At 41.9% G+C, this 19449-nt stretch overlaps 3 protein-coding genes and 1 long non-coding RNA gene across 6 annotated transcripts; 2 read left to right on the top strand and 2 right to left on the bottom strand.

Moving 5' to 3' along the window:
• The first annotated feature begins 595 nt into the window (after nucleotides 1–595).
• rbm22 (RNA binding motif protein 22) lies at nucleotides 596–5565 on the top strand. The gene is made up of 11 exons (XM_080502000.1): nucleotides 596–659; nucleotides 2116–2169; nucleotides 2287–2316; nucleotides 2432–2564; nucleotides 2653–2753; nucleotides 2925–3097; nucleotides 3242–3442; nucleotides 3561–3725; nucleotides 4143–4231; nucleotides 4633–4761; nucleotides 4927–5565. Exons 1-11 carry the CDS (start codon nucleotides 606–608, stop codon nucleotides 5079–5081), a joined length of 1284 nt encoding a protein of 427 aa, XP_080358126.1. The 5' UTR covers nucleotides 596–605; the 3' UTR covers nucleotides 5082–5565.
• On the bottom strand, nucleotides 1535–4801 carry LOC308134327. Its single transcript, XR_013936763.1, has 3 exons — nucleotides 4131–4801; nucleotides 2591–2728; nucleotides 1535–2511 (listed from the first exon to the last, which is right to left on the bottom strand). It is a non-coding gene; the product is annotated as an uncharacterized lncRNA (long non-coding RNA).
• On the bottom strand, nucleotides 5093–10434 carry LOC308134326 (myozenin-2-like). 3 transcript variants are annotated; one of them, XM_080502002.1, is made up of 6 exons: nucleotides 10228–10434; nucleotides 9619–9709; nucleotides 8530–8690; nucleotides 7758–7911; nucleotides 6962–7145; nucleotides 5093–6128 (listed from the first exon to the last, which is right to left on the bottom strand). In XM_080502002.1, exons 2-6 carry the CDS (start codon nucleotides 9695–9697, stop codon nucleotides 5945–5947), a joined length of 762 nt encoding a protein of 253 aa, XP_080358128.1. In that variant the 5' UTR covers nucleotides 9698–9709; nucleotides 10228–10434; the 3' UTR covers nucleotides 5093–5944. The 3 variants fall into 3 exon arrangements, with proteins under 3 accessions (XP_080358128.1, XP_080358127.1, XP_080358129.1); XM_080502001.1 differs by having other exon boundaries at nucleotides 5094–6128; nucleotides 10240–10433; XM_080502003.1 differs by having other exon boundaries at nucleotides 5094–6128; nucleotides 7830–7911; nucleotides 10240–10433.
• LOC308134324 (soluble guanylate cyclase 88E-like) lies at nucleotides 8740–18670 on the top strand (the record flags this gene model as incomplete). The annotated part of the gene is made up of 16 exons (XM_080501999.1): nucleotides 8740–9483; nucleotides 12007–12212; nucleotides 12410–12550; nucleotides 13704–13843; nucleotides 14020–14154; nucleotides 14342–14465; nucleotides 14556–14675; nucleotides 14836–14920; nucleotides 15253–15339; nucleotides 15798–15915; nucleotides 16613–16742; nucleotides 16916–17062; nucleotides 17685–17831; nucleotides 17921–18077; nucleotides 18160–18269; nucleotides 18482–18670. Exons 2-16 carry the CDS (start codon nucleotides 12093–12095, stop codon nucleotides 18668–18670), a joined length of 1950 nt encoding a protein of 649 aa, XP_080358125.1. The 5' UTR covers nucleotides 8740–9483; nucleotides 12007–12092.
• Nucleotides 18671–19449: the final 779 nt, after the last annotated feature.

Genomic DNA, 19449 nt, shown 5'->3' with positions numbered 1-19449 from the left:
GGGAAATTTTAGTTTTTGTAAAAGCCCGGGTACGTGTAAACGTGGTCTCAATTTTAGGCCACGTTTACCCAGTTTACCCTAGTTCTACCATGAATATGCTTAACGAATATGGGGCAGTGTTACAAGAAGCATGAAGCCATGATAGCCAATCAGAATCCTGGAAATAACGCTGCGCAGCGAATTGTGACTTACATTTCTGCCTAACCCTTTTTTTTACAAAATCTCCACTGTGGCTGGAGTGTCCAGGAAAAAAAAAAATCATTGTTTGTTTTTGTGTAAATACAAGGCTCAAACAAATAGAAATATCACCATTTTGTAAATACCTGGGTATGTGTAATGGTGGCCTTACAGACAATATAAAGTTGCTAAAAGTGTCAATTGACTGGTTGTGTACCTCTATAAAATGATGTTTTATTGATTTTGTTATTATTACTTATTATTATTGTGTTTTTGTGCTCTTCCTTTATTTGTTTGTAATGTTTCATATAAATTAATAATAAAAATAAGAACAAAAAGGTTAAACGTACTTCCGGTTTATAGACCACGTGACTTCCTGTGTCGAGAGAAAAATTGCGGCGTTCCTTGTTCGGCTCGCATTCTCCAAAATGGCGACCTCCCTGGGATCCAACACTTACAACAGACAGAACTGGGAAGACGCGGTACGTATGTTTCATTCTTCAGACGATAGAGGAACGGGCACGACCGGTGACCTTCCAGCTGAACCTATGGGAGTTATTATTTTAGGAAGAGTGCCCTGGGGCTACCAGATTAACCGATTAGCTTTCCGTTAGCCGGTTAGCTTTGCTTCAGCGTGGCTGCTATCAGCACATAGTGTCAATCTTTATTCGCTAACATCGATAGTTATGACACACGTTATTAAAACACGCAAGGTAGTTTCAATAAGCGCGACTCGCAAAGGAAGATCAGTGCCCCGGTTTGATTCTAAATTCGGTTGCGGTGATTAACGCCAACCTACTCAGCTTTAGCTGTAGCATGCTAACGGTTCAGGAAGTCTTTCATAAAGGGACAATTTAAAATATGACCAAATGTACTCAAACGAGGCAACTTCATGACAACAGAAATGTTTGTTTTTACTGTAACATACCATTTTGAAGTACCTGGCCATTATTGTAAACTTTGGAATAAGAGATAGCTGAAACGAGTCTGTCTGTGGCTTTCAGCGGTCCATTAATGTGTGATTTATCTGAATGATTTAATATTTAATTATTCAATAGTGTCCTAGTTGAATATAATTTAGTTCTTATGAAAATCTAAAATGTTTATCCCTGGAGTATTTGGTGTTATCCGAAACGCAAAGTAAGTCATAACTTGTAAATTAACATCTTATATTTGCTGTGTTAAGATATTTGATATTTTGATGGTCTCACGTCATAAACACGGCTAAAAACATGATGTAAATACAAAACGATGTGAAGTTAACAATGGAATAGGATCTGCTTATTTGCTGTATTTGAACAGATTCTACTAAATCATACCTACAAACACTTTTTGTTGTCTTATCAACATGCTCACATTTCCACGCATTTTATTTAAATGTGCATGTTATTTGTACATATTATATTGAGAAAATGAACATTGCACATACACACAGAGAAAGTATCTGCTCTAAAATAAGAGGCTGTATTGTAAACACCCCCCCAAAACCTCTATAACCTTTCTATATAAGGGCTTGGATATATTACTATGACACAACAGGGCATTTGGCTAATGTTGGTTTTCTTAAGACACCAGAATAAAAACTTTGCAACTCTAGAATACATAGTTGACGTTAGAGCCACAACAGCTGCTTATATTTAGGTGTCTGACTGATGCTGTCAGTGGAACAGATTAACAGAAGGTCATTTTCAGCAGCGAGTGCTTGGACTGTAACAGCATCCTTCAACAGATGGCAAAGTAAGACTGATCAAGTCCCATATCTCGTGCTGTGTACACTCTTCACACATGTAACTTTGCCAAGGTGCCCAAAGCAGAAGGTGAATCTGAGATAACGGGCCAAGAAAATTTGTCAGACACCTCATACTGGAAAATCGTTGGGTGAACAACCAATACTGTTGTTTTTTTAATTCATTAAACATGTTTTGCTCTCTTTTTCAGGACTTTCCAATTCTGTGTCAGACATGTTTAGGAGAAAATCCTTACATCCGCATGGTAAGCAAACATTCTTGTCATCAAAATGAGTTAAAAAAAAAACCCACCCCAACTATTTTCTTGTGCTGATCATATCGGCATGTGCAGAAGCTAATCTGATCATACTTTGTTTTGCAGACCAAGGAGAAGTATGGGAAAGAATGCAAGGTATGCTTCACAAAACACTTTTAAGCTGCTCACAGCTTTACTCCAGCTCCATCTCTTTTTACTTGCCCTGTGGCACCATTAGTTTATTTTATTTTGTTTATTCCCCGTCTACCAGATTTGCGCTCGACCATTTACGGTCTTTCGATGGTGTCCGGGTACAAGGATGCGTTTCAAGAAGACCGAAGTCTGTCAGACCTGCAGCAAAATGAAAAATGTGTGTCAGACCTGTCTGCTGGACCTGGAGTATGGTGAGTCTCTCTGATTTGTGATTTACCTTGTGTTGTTGTTCTTCAGCCTGTTGGCAGCTCTCAGTTTAACCTGCCTTGTTTTTGACAGGTTTACCCATCCAGGTTCGAGACACTGGACTCACTGTTAAAGATGATGTTCCCAAGTCAGATGTGAATAAAGAGTACTACACACAAAACATGGAGAGAGAGGTAAAGCTGCATTAATACAACTGTGTTAAACATCCTCATGCCTTTTTTCAAAGTTATTTTTTTCTTTGGTTGAATTTCATTGTAATCCACCTCGATCTCAATTATCTACTTTCTTTAATAGCATGGTGTCTGTTATATGCCTAATTTTTGATTGTGCCTGTGTGTTTACAGATAGCTAATTCCGATGGCACTCGGCCGGTGGGCCAGCTCGGTAAAGCTGCCAGCTCGAGTGATATGCTGCTCAAACTGGCCCGGACCACGCCGTATTACAAAAGGAATCGGCCACACATCTGCTCCTTCTGGGTGAAGGGAGAGTGTAAAAGAGGGGAGGAGTGTCCCTACAGGTGAGCTGCATGACAATCTTAATCAATAAACTTGCTGCTTATTACCTTGATGTGCACGCTTTTTAAAAAAATATGAGGCACTATAGTTGGCCCGAGGACAACCTGCTGATATCTAAAATGTTTCCTATTATCGTTGTCACACAGGCACGAGAAGCCCACAGATCCCGATGATCCTCTCGCTGACCAAAACATCAAGGATCGTTACTATGGCATCAATGACCCGGTGGCTGACAAGCTGCTAAAGAGGGCCTCCACCATGCCTCGCCTGGACCCACCAGACGACAAGTCCATCACCACGCTCTATATCGGGGGTCTGGGAGACACGGTTACAGATGGAGATCTCAAGTAAGAATCTCTTTGGAAATCGACTTCTGCATCTGGTTGTTTCCATCACAAAAATATATTGTGTTGTAGATTATGTAAAGCTTCTGATTCTAGTGAGTTTGTATTTGTGTTTCTGTAGGAGTCACTTCTACCAGTTTGGGGAAATCCGCACTATTACCATCGTCCAGCGGCAGCAGTGTGCGTTCATCCAGTTTGCCACCCGGCAGGCAGCAGAAATGGCTGCTGAGAAGTCCTTCAATAAACTCATCATTAATGGACGGAGGCTCACGGTGAAGTGGGGAAGGTAAACGTGACTCAATTTTTGCAAATCCAATATTTTGATACAAATAAAAGCTCATCTAATAAACATTTAGTTTCCATACAGCCCCACTGAGCAGAGACATTTGGAGGGAGGTGTGAAAATTTATAATGACAATTTGGCTATTAAACACCAGGTGGTGTGCAGATAGCATGAGTGTTTGAAAGTAACAGCCTGAAGTAATGCCACCATCACTGTCACAACTGTCAGTAAATTACTGACTGCAGAGATTTTAAAATATGATTATTACTGACTCACTAAGAGTGTAATCATAACACAGTGATTGTGCCAGACGCCTCTCTTGAGATTTGCATTTATTTAGAAGCTATTCTTCTCTTGCACATCATTTCAAAGGGTGTTTCATAAAGCGACTTCTTGAGTAATTCTTACTTTTCTTCTTAGGTCTCAGGCTGCAAGAGGAAAAGACGGACTAAAAGACGGTGTCAGTGAGATGGGCACCAGACTTGATCCTGTACCTGGACTCCCGGGAGGTACGTCTGCAAACACCGAGAGCTGCATCTGTGCATTTATATGCATGCTGACATAGTTATCATGCAAGTTACATCATCATGGAACATTCTGCAAGGACCATGAAGAAGGAAAAATAAAAGTGCCTTAGTACATTGACATCGTGGACGAATGGGACAAAAAAATACAGAACACTTGCATGCAAACATTTTCCATTAACACAGGTAGTGATGCCCATTTTGTTACATCTGTTGAAATGAATGAATGAAAGGTACGACAGATGCAGGCGCGAACATTCCTGCACAACAATGGATTGTCTTGCTCACTCAAATCAAAAGATTACAAATACTGTGTTGCACGTTAGAGATGAGCTATAACTGTATTATCAAGTCGATTCCTGAATTGTGTGTCTTGTTTGCTCCAGCTCTGCCTCCACCTCCTGCGCTAGATGAAGAGGCTCCTGCCAACTACTTCAACCTCGACCCGAGCTCTTCTCCTGCCGTCATGAATATTACCTTGCCGCCACCCCCGGGCATCAACCCACCTCCTCCAGGTAAGAATCTCAACCTTTATTGCTCTCTCTCTCTCTACAACATAGCTGAGGGTGTTACAGTCACAGTGCATTGCATTGACAGCAAGAGTACATTCAACTGTGAACCATGAAAATTGATTTTACAATTCATGAAGAACTCTTATCTCTTTCATGTCTCCTTTTCAGGTTTTGGCCCGCCAATGTTTCACCCCATGGGTCCTATGGCCCCACCTATGCCCCCTCCCATGAGCATGAGACCTCCAGGTCAAATTCACTACCCCTCCCAGGATCCTCAGCGCATGGGGGCCCATGCAGCACATGGCGCACGTCACGGAGACTAGTTGGCTGGTTGAATTCATGTTGTGATTTGTTTTATTCATCTAAATGTTTCTTTTGTTTTCTGTTTGTATGTTCAAAGTAATAAGTCATTCAGTCAGATATTCCACCTGCATTTGACGTGAATGACCTGCAGACAACTACCTGGATCTGAAGACACCACTCGGATTATAACATACCAGAGGAACCTAAAAGACTTAACTCATGAGAATATGAGCCAATGTGACCACAACCATTAAAGGATTCCTATGTTTGCAGCCATTGTACATACAAATGTGCTCTTTGGGTGAAACATGGATTTAGTTCAATGTGCATAATATCACATGGAGTTTAATTATGAGGAGCATTTTTAAACTTGTCTACTTTCAGTTATGCTGACGCTTTTTTTTCTATTAGATTTATGTCTATATTCTATGGCATAATGATCTAAATTGTAAGGATTTTTTTTGAATGTTGTCATTAAAATGACTTACTTTTACCATTGATCATCACTGAATATTTTCATTATTTTTAATGGAACAATTCCTGCTTGTTGGGTTAGATTAGTGTAAAGGATGTGTAACCAGTGTGATGGGAGAGCTGTCACTGTTGCCCTGATGCGGAGGGGATAAGACAAGTGCTTGCGGTGGTTAATGGGAACACAAGGTACAACTGATTAGCCCGAGGCAGCGTAGTCCTGGAGTGGACTGGGGTATGAGGTCATCTAAGCTGGTCAAATCACTCAGCAGTAGCAAAGAATATGCAAGAGGTTTTTTTTTTTTTTTTCTCCCCCTCCCACTGATATATCACGAATGGATTCATCTTCGTAAGATGAGCGCAGCAAGCATATATAGGGCAGATCTCCAGTCTTTAGTGCATCAACTCATTTTCATAGTTCATTAGATTCTGGGTTGTACTCTCTTCCCCATCCCTTGGGTGCCCTGTTGAAGTTGGGGCGGTGACACATGCGTTCCAGTACAACGCCAGGAAGGGTCTGGGGCTCCACAGCCTCAAAACTAATCACGGGGATCACCCTTTTGCTTGCCATACCTCCTCCGAATGGCCTCGCCGATCTGAGAAACAAAACACAATCTTTGTTTAGCATGTACATTTACCAGATCTGATATTCCTGGCAGTGTGACACTTGAGTTTATAGCTCAGCTTCTCGTGAAGGTCTGATACATGATACACATTTGGACTTCGCTGCCTCTAACTGAACGTCCTGTTAACACCGAAACCCACAGGGGTTTAAGATGAATCCAACTGGGGCTGTGGTGAACTCAATCTCCTGTACTTATATAGCTGCTCCTACCGTTAGAGTGAGTTTGGATCAAATTAGGGCTTCATAATTACATGAAAAACTTCAAGGTTGTAAATAGATCCTTCCGCTGAGGGGTTAAAGTCCGAGACTCACTGGCAGAATCTGTTTGACTGGCATCTGTAATTGAGTAAAATCGGAGTTTGTCTTTCTTATGTTCTCTATTTCTCCATCTGCCCAAGCTTAACCTTTGTTCTGCCTCACTTGTGTGATGCAATTCCTTGTGTGCCATGAGAAAGGTGATTCCGCACGCTGTGCAATCTGTCTTGTGGAGCCATTAAAAGCTTGCAGCCCCCCCGGTGGATCATCTTTCAAGAGCCAGTGTTCAAAATAGCCATCATACAGCCACACTCCGAGGAGGTGCAAGCCAGAGATTGGATTAATTTTCAAACTGTGGAAACATGGAGTGAAGCCCAGGGAAGAAACGATGGTGATGGATAAGGTGGTGAGGTCATCGGCAGGTCTATTTGTAAGATGGGTGGGCCTCAACACCTGCATTTCCAACGTAAAAGATTGAACGATTTGTGATTTATTCGGAAGGACTCAGGAGGGGGCAAGAGAAGCCGGTGTGCAGAAGGCTGGATTTACCTGTTAAAGCACCTGTAGTTGGCAGGCTGTAGCCTCTGTGGGAGCTGGGGCAGCTGGGCATTGAGGGCAACCAGGAGCTCCTCATTGTTTCCCAAAGCTTCACTCCATGGAGAGCAGTAGGATTTGGGGATTACAGTTGTGTTGAATTTCTCATGTGGAATTTTCTTCAAAGGGCCAGTGTATCCTGACCGAAACAAACAAAATGTGACGTCAGAGGATAAGAATAGAGTATCACCAGGGGTAAAGTGAAACATATGCTGCTGCAATTTTCAGTCATTTAACAATTTTTATTTTTTTATTTTAAGTAAAGCACTCAACCATATGCTGGGGGAAAGGGATAATTGTGGAATTAATGTCAGACCCCACAAGATAAATTAAAAAAAGCATACTGAAGCACACACACATATCTAATATACATATAAATCTCTTTGATGTCACTCCTGTCACCAATAGGAACAACAGTAATTAGATCTCGGTGTGAACGGCTCATAATAAACAGAGCTCAGCTCACTGTCAGTCAGACTGTAAGCAGTTCCTTCTGTCAGGGCAGATACACAACAGCAAGCAGCAAAGATGCTCACAGATAATTGCTTTCCGCAAACTGCCAACTCTCCTGGCACTGGTTATAGTAAAACTAATTTATGTGCTCAGTGAATTTCCATAAGAAAGGTAAAGCACAGTTCGAACATGACTAGGGTGTCTGTGCGCTGTCTCAGCCTTTGTCGTTGTACAGAACTGGTCCTATGGTCTGTGGTGGACTGTGACAATCCTTTCTCCACAGTGCTTTACCATTTACCTGGAGCCAGGACATCAGGGGTGCCCTTCTTTGCTATAGTCTTCTGAAGGTTCATGACCAGGCTATGCTTACCAGGGCCTGGAAAAGCCTGGTTTTCCTTCCCTCCCTGCGGCTCTTGGATGATCTGTGGGGGAGGAATGGCCTCGTATTGAACCTGGGAGAAAAATACTGAGTTAGGTTTATTTACTCATTACTGTGACATGTTATTGAAAGGGACAGCCACACTCTGCAATTGGACCCACAGAATATTATCTTTATAAAGTGATCCAGTCTATCGACTAAAAGTCATGATTTTTCAAGATATACTCTTTTCTTATTAATTTCCAAAGGTCAATTATATATATATAGTATATATAATAAAGAAAAGTATATATGATTACTATTCATATCCATACATCCAATTTCAAGACCTCTTATTAAGGAGGCAAAGAAAAGGTAGATTCACCACTCCATCACAGGAAAAAAATATACACATTTCCATCATATTTTCAAAATGTGCACAGATTTATAGATTGCTAAGATTTTTTGAACAGACTTCTTGATAAGATGTCAAAGGGCTGTTACTGTACGACATAAAAATGAGTGCTGACACTGAGAAAGGTCAGACTTCAGTTGCCATTATTCATAACTCCTTGCTATCCTACAGACCACGATGCTTTTATTACCAAATGCACATCGGAATAAGAGGTTTTCTCATTGACCGAGTCCAGGATGGAGTGTGGTCAATGGATGTAAATCATCCTGTGCCATGTACCATCTGCCGGGGTCTTACATTATAGTTGTTATAGGTGTTGTTGGTGACGTTCTCCAGTGTGAACTTCTCAGCCCTTTTCTGTCTCTCCTGGAACATCCGAGAGCCCCGATTTGAAGGAAGGGTGAGCTCCTCCATCATCACATCTTTTGGGATGCTGATCTTCTTCCCCAGATTCAGACCTTTTGCACAACCCCACAAACGAATAAAGTGAAGTAAATCAAACAATCAGTAAAAAAAAAAAAAAATGTAACCCAAACTTGGACGACAACATCATGACATTTAATTTTCAATCCTGCAGCAGGCATAGTAGCGACTTCAAGGCGTTTGGAAAAAGAGAGGAAGAAACACTATTAAAGACCTTTGGCAAATCATAATGTCTCTGCTTGTTTCTGTCAACGTGAAGCAGCTGAAAGCGAAAGCGAGCGCGGCATCACTTAGTTGGTGTCCTCACAGCTTTCACTCAAGGCCTCCTCTCATATTATAACATGGCCCTGTGGAGGGTCTCAAATAGCCTGAAGATGATGTCAAGTGGTGTGTAATGTTTGTTGTTGTCCCGAGTTGCATGGGTAACTGGGCATATAAATAGGATCTTCGGTTGAAAGACTCCTGCCAGAGCAGATGGTCCCCTCACGTCTCACATGAGAAGTGTTGGGAGAGGACTGGGGACTGGGCACACGCCACCCTCGAGGACCTTGCCTTTGTGTAAAAATGTAGTGGTTTGATTTCGCATTTTGTTGAGTTTGGAAAGCATCTCGTCAAAGCTGAGCCGGGGGAATGCACTTGAAAAACAAACAGTGCAATCGAGACGGTCCCTGCTGGAATATTTGGAGAATTTCAGCTGCATGTTGGCTCTCCTGGGATTCGGGTGTACCACCGTCCACTTGTCTACTGGCTAACACACTTTGATGTCTGGCTCAGTTACATCTGACAGTCCCAGCTGTGATCTCCCACCATGGCAGGCAGTGTATGGGTGTAAGTAAACACGAGTTCTTGCGGCAATGTGAGAACCATTATGCAAACTGATATGTGTCATTTTATCTCTAAACTTCTGTGTCCCGACAGACCAAAATAAAAATTAAAAAAGGATAATTTCCATTGCGCACTCACCTCCCCTGGCCTCTCTAGACAGAGCTTTCGCCTGCATCATCCTCTGCTTGGTCAAAGCATCCAGGCCTGAATGCATCATTGTCCTCAGCGCCTTCCGACAAACAGAGGCATTTATATTAGTTGAAGAATCATACCTATTATAAGCACTTAAGCTTGCAATGTATACAATACTGTAGTACCTTTAAGCTATTATATATTCATATCGCTACAAATCAGTAATTATTGCCTTCTTCTTTACAGACAAAAGCAAGACAAAGTTCTTATTTTTGTTTATGATAAACCCTATAGTGCCACAAGTCTTAACTTGCAGTCACAAGTCCTACATTATGCTTAATGACAACAATATATTTTATTTCAAAACGCATTGGAATCAATCAATTAAAATCCAAATGATAATCTTGTAGTGAATTGTGGTACTTTTAGTAAATTAGTCAAAAAAGACAATAATCAAAAGTCCCTTTGCAGTAAAACCATAGCTTATCTTTCTACTTTCTTAACTGTCTCCTTAGTAACAAATCGTTTTACTGTTTATATTGTTCATTTACAAACCATCACCAAGACGGCTTCATATTTTTCTGCTTCCTTCAACCATGTAACACTGCTCCTTACCTCAGTTCTTACCTGTGATCCCACTCTGTCTGTCTGCTGGGTGTTGGGGTGCTGGGTGCTCGTCTGAGTGCTGCAGGGGTTTTGTCTTGCACTGTTGCCGGGATGCTTCTGCACTTGACTCTGCCACTCCTCAGCGGACCATGAAGAGAGTGTAAAACACTCACCCTAAGATACCTTCAGTGCTTACCTCATTGAGTTTATTTTAGCCAAAGGGGTTAGAGAGTGAGGGTGGACAGAGGGAGCTTTTGGGAGGGGTGGAGGGGGTGGTGGGGTATAAAAGGACGATTACGGTAAAAGGGGCAAGTAAAAAGATTTACATCCTCACTGCAAGCTTCTTTGATCATAAAAAATGGATCCTGTGTGTGTGTGTGTGTGTGTGTGTGTGTGTGTGTGTGTGTGTGTGTGTGTGTGTGTGTGTGTGTGTGTGTGTGTGTGTGTGTGTGTGTGTGTGTGTGTGTGTAAGATAACAGCAGCTGTGCAGGCTGTGACACACGGGGGCAACCATCCGGCCTTCCCAGTGCAAACATAGACACAAACACATGAACACAGGCTTTTATGGGAGTGCCTCTAAAATTGATGAGGTATCTGTGATCGGAGGTTGTGACACTGTTGTGTGCTTGAGGGTCAAAGGTTAAACTCCTCGGCAGGTTGCGCTTTAATTTTCTTTTGGCGTGAGACCTTGGACCTCCATTTTTCCCAACCTGCTCTGAGTTATGTGTATTACATACTCTGCGGTTATTCAGCAGTGTACATGGCTATAAATCAAAATCATTTCCCACATTGGGTTTCATTTGCTGGTTTACGGTGCAGAGAATGACTAGTTTATTTTCTGCATAAACTCTCTTTTGAGTTACACTATGAGTTATGACCTTTAACTTTGTATTAGGTTGTCCTTTTTGAACTCCAGTTAGTTTTTTTTATCATGCAGCTTTTCCCCCCTGCAAATTGATTCATTGAGCTCAGCGGGAGCCTGGAGGGAAAAACATTTTCTTTATCCCTGCTGAGATTGGATATCGATTTCACACCTGCCCTGCTACACAATGCCACTATGTCACAGTGGGAAGTCTCCCAGCCACTGAAGGAAAATGTGAAGTCATCCTGAGTCACAGAAAACCATCAAGAGATAGACAATAGAAGTTGAAAAGTTGCTACATCAAAGGTTTATTTAGTGACTGTTTGTTTAGAAGAAAATAGCAATTTTACGCTATAAAAACTGGCTACAGCTTCACAAAATAAAGTGTCCGCGTTGCTGTATCTCATTACCTTATTAGAATAAATCTGGCACTTCCAGCTAATTCAAAACAATCACTTTTAACAACCAATTGCACACAAAGTTTCAACGACAAGTGCATATTAGCAATTGAGCAAATTAAAAGCTAATTATCTTTTTAATAAAACGACTACAATGGGATATCAAAATGACAGCAGAACAATTTGTCGTGATTGGTGTCATCTGTGGGTGAGAGGTTTCTTCCGCAGCGTGTTCATGTCACATGGAGAGAGGTGAACAGCCACCAGGCACTGGCAGCTGACACAAGGACAATAGAGGCCCATTCAGACTCGAGGGCTTGTGCAATTAGAGCACCTTTAAAATCGCGTGCCCTGTTGGCCGACACATGAAACCTCACTGGCAGCGTGGAGGGTTGCAGGAGAAAGCAAAATCAGTGATATTAGGTACGCTTCTTTTTATAGCACAGCGCTTAAAGCCGAATGCATTAAAATTCAGCTTGCGGCCCTGAAAAAGTCATCATTCTGAACTTTTTTTGTTATCGCTTGCAGGTGCCTTTGGGAGGACTGTTGGAAGTCAATCAGCCGGGGAGCCGACTTGACGGTGCTCAGTTCGAGCCGCAATCCAGAGAGAAATCATGTACGGGCTGCTGTGTGAGAGCCTTCATGACTTTATCAAGGAGTCATACGGAGATGATGTGTGGAAGCTGGTCAGAGAGAGAGCAGATGTCAGGCTACACTCTTTTGTCACCCACCAGGTATAGCCTCTAATATTAAAGTATGAACTTTGTTTTCACATGCATAGTGGAATAACTATTAGGTCTGTGGGGTCGGTGTGCATTGAATTCATCCTGTTTTGCCACTTTCATCTGTCATTCTACTGCTTTTGTCTGAGAATTCATCGCCCTCCTGTCATAAAGCCTGTTTTTCTAAGAGATGCTGTCTGGATCCACAGGTATATAGTGAGAGTGTGATTCCTCGCATAGCAAAAGCAGCCAGCGGAGTGACAGGCACACCCTACAATGAGCTGATGAACTCCTGGGGTGTGTACTTCCTGGGCTTTGTTGGGAAGTACGGCTATGACAGGATCCTCAAGGTGAGAAGAGACTCGGAGCTGTCAGAGCTTTGCAAGTTTTCTGGCAGATATTTGAGAAAATTATGAAATACGCTTTGAACTGCGAAGGTGAACGTTACGCGTTACAATGGGTTTTGTCAGTGGATGATTGGGGCAAATTGCTGGAACACAATACTGCTTTATATCTGAACATCTGTTAGAACCAAAAGGTTATAAAAAAAGTGACATGACATTCTAGTTTGATTAAAAGACGAGCCCCCGGTTTCTTCTGAGTCAAGATTAACAGAACAATACCAGCGAGGATGTATATTCACATGCGTATTCATCCTGAACTCTGGTGACATTTTCATCTTTTTCAGAAAAAGAGACAAAAATGTGAAAAACCTTGACAGACACATTCTTTTTAGAGTTTTTAATTACAAGACAGACTCACAGCAGATGGACAGTAAAATGAATGTTAGAAAGAAATACATTTCGATTGTGAAACCTTGAGTATTAGTCTTTTTTAGGGAATTGTTCATATTTAAACATATATAATTTTTGGTGTGAACTGATTTGTGTGTCCCTTCAATGGTTTGTGAATGTCAATGTCTTTAGCTCCACCTCAGATATCTCAAATAGTTGAATCTTTCTGTGACTTTTTTTGACTGATAACAATTGGTCCATAGCAACCTCAATGTGGACGGAAGTCTCTCTATGGCTGCATGGCTCTTGGTCAGCCCCCAAACCTCTACGAGGTCAATGATTACAAACATAATTTTGGAGGATTTTAGAAAACATGTGAGTAACCCTGTGAGTCTAGACTCCAGGCAGGAGGAGAGCAAATCACCTGACTGAGAAGCCCGCCTGATTTAGAAGTGAAGACAGAAACATTTACACATCCTTCGAGCACCCACACTTTTAAAAATACACATTCACAAATCTAACAGCAGACAGACAGACAGACAGACAGACAGACACGTACACACATTGCGCTACATTATGTACAAATCTAAGCACACTTTCACAGACCTCAATATACTTAACTATCAATATGCATACAAAATAAATATACTCAAATGTCTGACATGAAACTTCTTATTTTGTATTAAAATGTGTCTTTAAGACCACTATGATTAAAAAGTAGATGAAGTAGAGTGGCCATTATCTGCTTTTTTTGTGGGTCTGCCTTCAGGTGCTGGGCAGACATGTGCGTGACTTTGTCAATGGCCTCGACAACCTCCATGAATACCTGCGCTTCAGCTACCCCAAGGTGCAGCCCCCAACCTTCTTCTGCCAGGAGGAGTCTGCCACCGGAGTCACTCTCCATTACAGGTCTGCAACACCAGGAACCGTGGAGCGACTTCAGGGTTGTAACGGACCTGAGGCGAGAGATTGATGGTCCGTCATAAGATATAAATGTCAAGAGAGAGACAAGGAAAATAGGTATAAAGCGGCGAGATGATTCTCTTTTGAAAGACACTAAATTGTTCCTCCTCCGTGACCTGCAGGAGTAAACGTAAGGGCTACTTACACTATGCCATGGGTCAACTGAGGCAGATGGGGAAGCAGTTCTACGATACTGACATTCATGTGGAGGTGCTTTCTGAGCAGATGGTCGGGGACTACTCCCATGTCACTATGAGGTACAACACACACACAAAAACACACACACACACACACACATACTGAGACTACCTGCCGAGCTTTAACATTGAAAAAGACATTAAGCGAGTGGCACACAGACCCTTTGGTTCGTGATCCCTAATAAAAAATCTCCCCCAGTTAATATTTCACTTTAAACGTTTGAGAAAAGCCTCTCTGACTCTCCAGACTGAACTTTGACAACTCGGCCTACCGCTACATCATGAAGGAGGATGAGGAAGAGCAAGATATTTTGCCAATTACCTCTGACTTCTTCTTTGAGGTTTTCCCCTTCAACATTGTCTTCAGACAGGTAATTATTTAGAGTTAGCTTCTATATATCACCAAGGGCAGTCAGGGAACGAGATGAAGGCGTGCTTACTGATCCTTTACATTCAATCAGGACATGGTGGTGCACAATGTAGGCTCCGGCCTGGCTACAGTCTTCCCTGATCTGGATGGAAAGAAGATCAACGATGCCTTCTTGCTGGCTCGCCCCCTGGTGGAGTTCACCTGGAACATGGTGAGCTGTCCTCTAAATATAGTTTTGTCCTCTTGGTTTCAGGCAAGCAAAACGGGGTTTTGCCATTGCACTGTGATAACCAACAATGTAGCTTTAATGTAAGCTGTCTATAGAGTACGAATGAGCACAGATAATCCTGGTTTTTGTAATCTGTGCACAGATTATCTCCCATCCAAACAACCTATTTGAGATCATGTCCAAGGAGCCAGTGAAGAGGGAAAGGAACCTCCACAACCGCGTCCAGAGTAAGAGTGGAAGCCATGTAAACTCTCGCAGGGGTGTGTGTCTGATGGGAGACGACTTTCTAGCTTGTGGTTTCAATTTCACTGCAGTCAGACGCAAAAGACACAATTATTGTCAGTGGTACATAAATTGGTGCATAAAGACTGATCTCGCTTCAAGAGAATTGAAATTGTCGACTGTTTTGGAGGTTCTGTAGTCAAACAAATTTGATTGTGATGTTTTGGTTTTACTTGAACTGATTGAATTCAGAGGATCTTGTCTAAATGATTTCTGCGTAATGCAAATAGGACTATTTCTGTTTTATTGATAGCTACCCTTGTTTTGTTCCCCACAGATTCTGACTATGAAAATGCCAATCGCTCTGCTGATGTGGATGTGGAGCTCATGGCTTTCCAGTCGATCATTGGAGATGATTACAAAGGTGATGACTGCTCTATGCTAGGTAGTCACAGTCTGAGTTAAATGTTGAAGGCATAGATATGATGAATAATTTACAATACTGACTTCAGGTTTCTGCCAACAAGAAATAAACCAGGAACCAGATTTACTATTTGACCTCCATGGCTGCTAATGTTGGACAACACAAGATTAAATATGTATACCTCTCATACTAATGATATGAATTAGCTTTTGACTCTACCTGTCTTATTAAAATGTCATTTCATGCTTATCAGATACCTGCTCTCAAAAATTGACCTAGCATGTTTCCCAGAATGTCAAACATTTAAACCTTATAAAAAAATGATGAATCCATGAGGGTGACCTATTTTTTTTTTTTAACATCATATGGTTATTATCCCCAGTTGAATATCTGGAAATGAACCTCTCAACATCTCTTTAAAAGTTTGTCTTCTCAAAATTTCGTTGCTCTCATTTTAGATGGTAACAGCGCCAATGCAATGGAGAGCTGGGGCGACGGGAGCCGCTGCCTCAGACTGAAAGGACAAATGAGATACATGCCGGAGTGGGAGTCCATCATCTTTCTGGGAACCCCTGTGTAATGCCCACACACACACACACACACACACACACACACACACACACACACACACACACACACACACACACACACACACACACACACACACACACACACACACACACACACACACACACACACACACACACACACACACACACACACACACACACAGATCCAGATCTTTATTAAAAGGCTGCAGTTGAAAAGTAAAACATTGAGAAAAGCAGCAAGAGCTAAACTGAGTTACGAAGCTTGAAATAAAAGCCTGGGCAGTGAATCAAATCAGGGGCCCATTCTAACAGCACTTACCATGCATGAAATGAGCTGCTAATTAGCTTGTAATCAGACAGTGCAGCTCTTGTGAGCCTAATGGGAACCCATTTGCAACCGAGAGTGTTTTCCTCTGAGTACATTACCAAAACATCTCCCTCCTCTTCTACAACATTTTGTTTTGCAAGCAAAATGCCCTCATGCTAGTATTGACAAAGCTACTGAAATGTTAAATGCCATACCACACTACTTGCATTCTAAATGACGCGCAGGAAACAAAAGAAATATTGCACCCCATGATTAAATTCTGTTTATTTTGGAATTATTATGATTATGATGATCATCATTATTATTGATGGTAGCATCATGTGATCAATTTAGATGTTTGAAACAGAATGTCAGTATTGTTATTGTCTCATTTCTCTCTGCCTCTGACATGCAGGATGGAGAGTTTGAGTGCTATGTTTAAGACTGGCCTATACATCAATGACCTGAGCATGCACGACTCCAGCAGAGACTTGGTGCTGGCAGGCACTCAGCAGTCCGAGGAGCTAAAGAGAGCGCTCATACAGGTTCCTTGTGCTAAAGTGCATTTTATATGTGTGATTGACTCACTTGTCACTCTGCATTATGCAAAGTTGCTCTGAGCTCCGTCTTTTAATGTCGTGAAGTACCTACTGCTTGCAAATGCTGAAACACAGACTGAGCAATGTCTTTCTGTCTGATCCCCCACCGGGGATTGCAGGAGCAAAAGAAGTCCAGTAAACTGGAAGAGAGCATGAAGATGTTGGACTATGAGATGAAGAAGACTGACGACCTTCTTTACAGGATGATTCCAAAGCCAGTGGCTAAAAGGCTGCGCAAAGGAGAGCCGGCTGTGAACACTTGTGAGGTCAGAAACATAGATAGTTCTAGGGATATGCACTGCATATTTATGCTGCTTGGAACTAAGAAAACCACTGCTGCACAGACTGATAATTGTACTTTCTTTTTGCAAGATGCAGGAGAGAAAACTTTGCGAGTGTATGGAGAGGGGTTTATTTGAAAATCAAAAGATAGATTCTTCTGATAACTCAAAAACATGAGCGTGATTGTATAATATCTGTACATCTTTCCTATTATCTTTTCATGCTTCTTTTTATGGGCTCAGTTTTTTTTAAACTAATATTAATGATACGGAATCTTCCCTTATGAGGTTTCCTTTAATTGGCCTTAGTTAACTCAAGCAGAGAGCGAGATCAAAGACAAAGTACATCTATGGTGGAGAACAAAGTAAAGAGGGTAGCTGTCATAACAGAATTATACATAGTAGCTGCACCACAAATGGATACGAGCATATCATTGTGATAATCAGTGCTTATTTTAGCTCATATGAACCAGTACAATTTCTAGAAATGAAAACAGTGGCTGGTTTAGAGCGGCACTATGATGATGTATCACAGGATATACTCAAGAGGCGTACGTTCACAGTGTGTCATCACACTTATTGATGACTCTCATCACTTTTCGCCCAGGTCTTCCCAGATGTGACCATTCTCTTCAGTGATGTGGTGGGTTTTACCCGCATTTGCAGCCACATCACTCCCATGCAGGTGGTGTCCATGCTCAACACCATGTACACACTGTTTGACACACTCAGTGAGAAGCACCGTGTCTTCAAGGTTTGTGCGTCATTTCTTCCTTCTCCCGATATGGATCACATAATTCATGCAAAACTGCCAGTGACAGCTGATCTTTCCGTGTTTTCCAGGTGGAGACCATTGGGGATGCATACATGGTGGTCGCAGGGACTCCAGAGAAGACTAAGTATCACGCGCACAACATTTGTGACATGGCCTTAGACATGGTGCGCTCCATAGATCACCTCAAAGACCCGTCCAACGGCAATAACATACAAATTCGTGTTGGTGGGTAAAATGTGCATGCATCTGTTGGTGCATATAAATGTCAACTCTTTGACTAAAGAACCCATCTGTGTTGTGGTCACAGGGATACACTCTGGGATGGTTGTAGCAGGTGTGGTAGGACATAAGATGCCACGTTATGGTCTGCATGGTGACACAGTTCACACTGCATCTGCAATGGAGAGCAATGGAAAGGTGTGTCAAATAATGTCTGACCACGATTTTAACTTTTAGATAGATAGATAGATCGATACTTTAATGATCTCCAAGAGAAATTCACATCGTTCACATCATTTTAAATGGCCACAAAGCAGAAAGAAAAGCAGCATTGGAAATTCTGGTTTAAGCCTGTCCATGGTGATGTGCTCAATATGAATGTTGTTTTTGTGACTTTGCGTCTCATTCAGGAGATGCACATTCAGCTCAGCAGCGCCACCTACGAGCACCTGAAAGGAAGCCACTTCATCTTTGAACGGAGGGGAATCATTACCATCAAGGTTAAAAGTCACATCTGTCACCATAGCAACTACACATTCCTCGTTTATTGCATCGTAACAAAATTGCTTATGATTTGTCGCAAAACACAGTTCAGTTGAGATAAAAACAGTCATAAACTGTATTTAAATGATGCTGTGGATTCCAAACAAATTACTTAGAATAAAATGATTTGGAATGGCTCGAGTACTGAAAAAGCCCATCTCCATTCAGGAGTGAAGACATATGATTTTACAGAGTCTACATGAAGCTTTGATTTCAGCAAAGGGAAGGTTTGTGTATCAGCAGTCAGACAGGACAAACATTGCTGTGTCACAAACAAACTGTAGAAAATAATAAGAGCAACTCACAATGTTTTGGCTCCGGGGAGCCTGCACACTTAGTATTCACAGCTAGTAATTGCAGCTTGCTGTCTGATTTCCCATTTTATCAACGGGCTTGACTTTGAGGCCGCACATTCAGCGATAAAGCCACCAAAGTGACTCCCGAAGGTTTTTGAGACTGTTGATTACAGGTGCCAATATGCAGAACGCAAGTTATTCATTTTTTTCATCAGGGAGTTGAAAACCCAGCAGCTGCCACTTAATTCGCACAACAGACAAGACATTGTGCTTCTGAGTGTGTTTCTATGATTATTTGTGTGTATGTCAGACAGGCACTCAAAGACACCAAACTTTCTTCGATTTATTTTTCTCCTTGTCATCCGTTTTCAGGGCAATGTTGAAATTGAGACCTATTGGCTGAAAGGAAAACGAGACAAGGATGGCAATGCTCAGGCAGCATGTCCCCAATTTGAGTCTCAGACCATCAGTAAAGCCATCAGCAAGGCCACCATCTCAGCCCCTGAGGCCACAGAGGACAAGGGGGGACTGGTAACGGT

The sequence above is a fragment of the Blennius ocellaris genome, assembly GCF_963422515.1.
Source record: "Blennius ocellaris genome assembly, chromosome: 9".
Lineage (NCBI taxonomy): Eukaryota > Metazoa > Chordata > Actinopteri > Blenniiformes > Blenniidae > Blennius > Blennius ocellaris.
The sequence above is the reverse complement of the archived record's forward strand: the minus strand, read 5'-3'. Positions and strand labels throughout refer to the sequence as shown.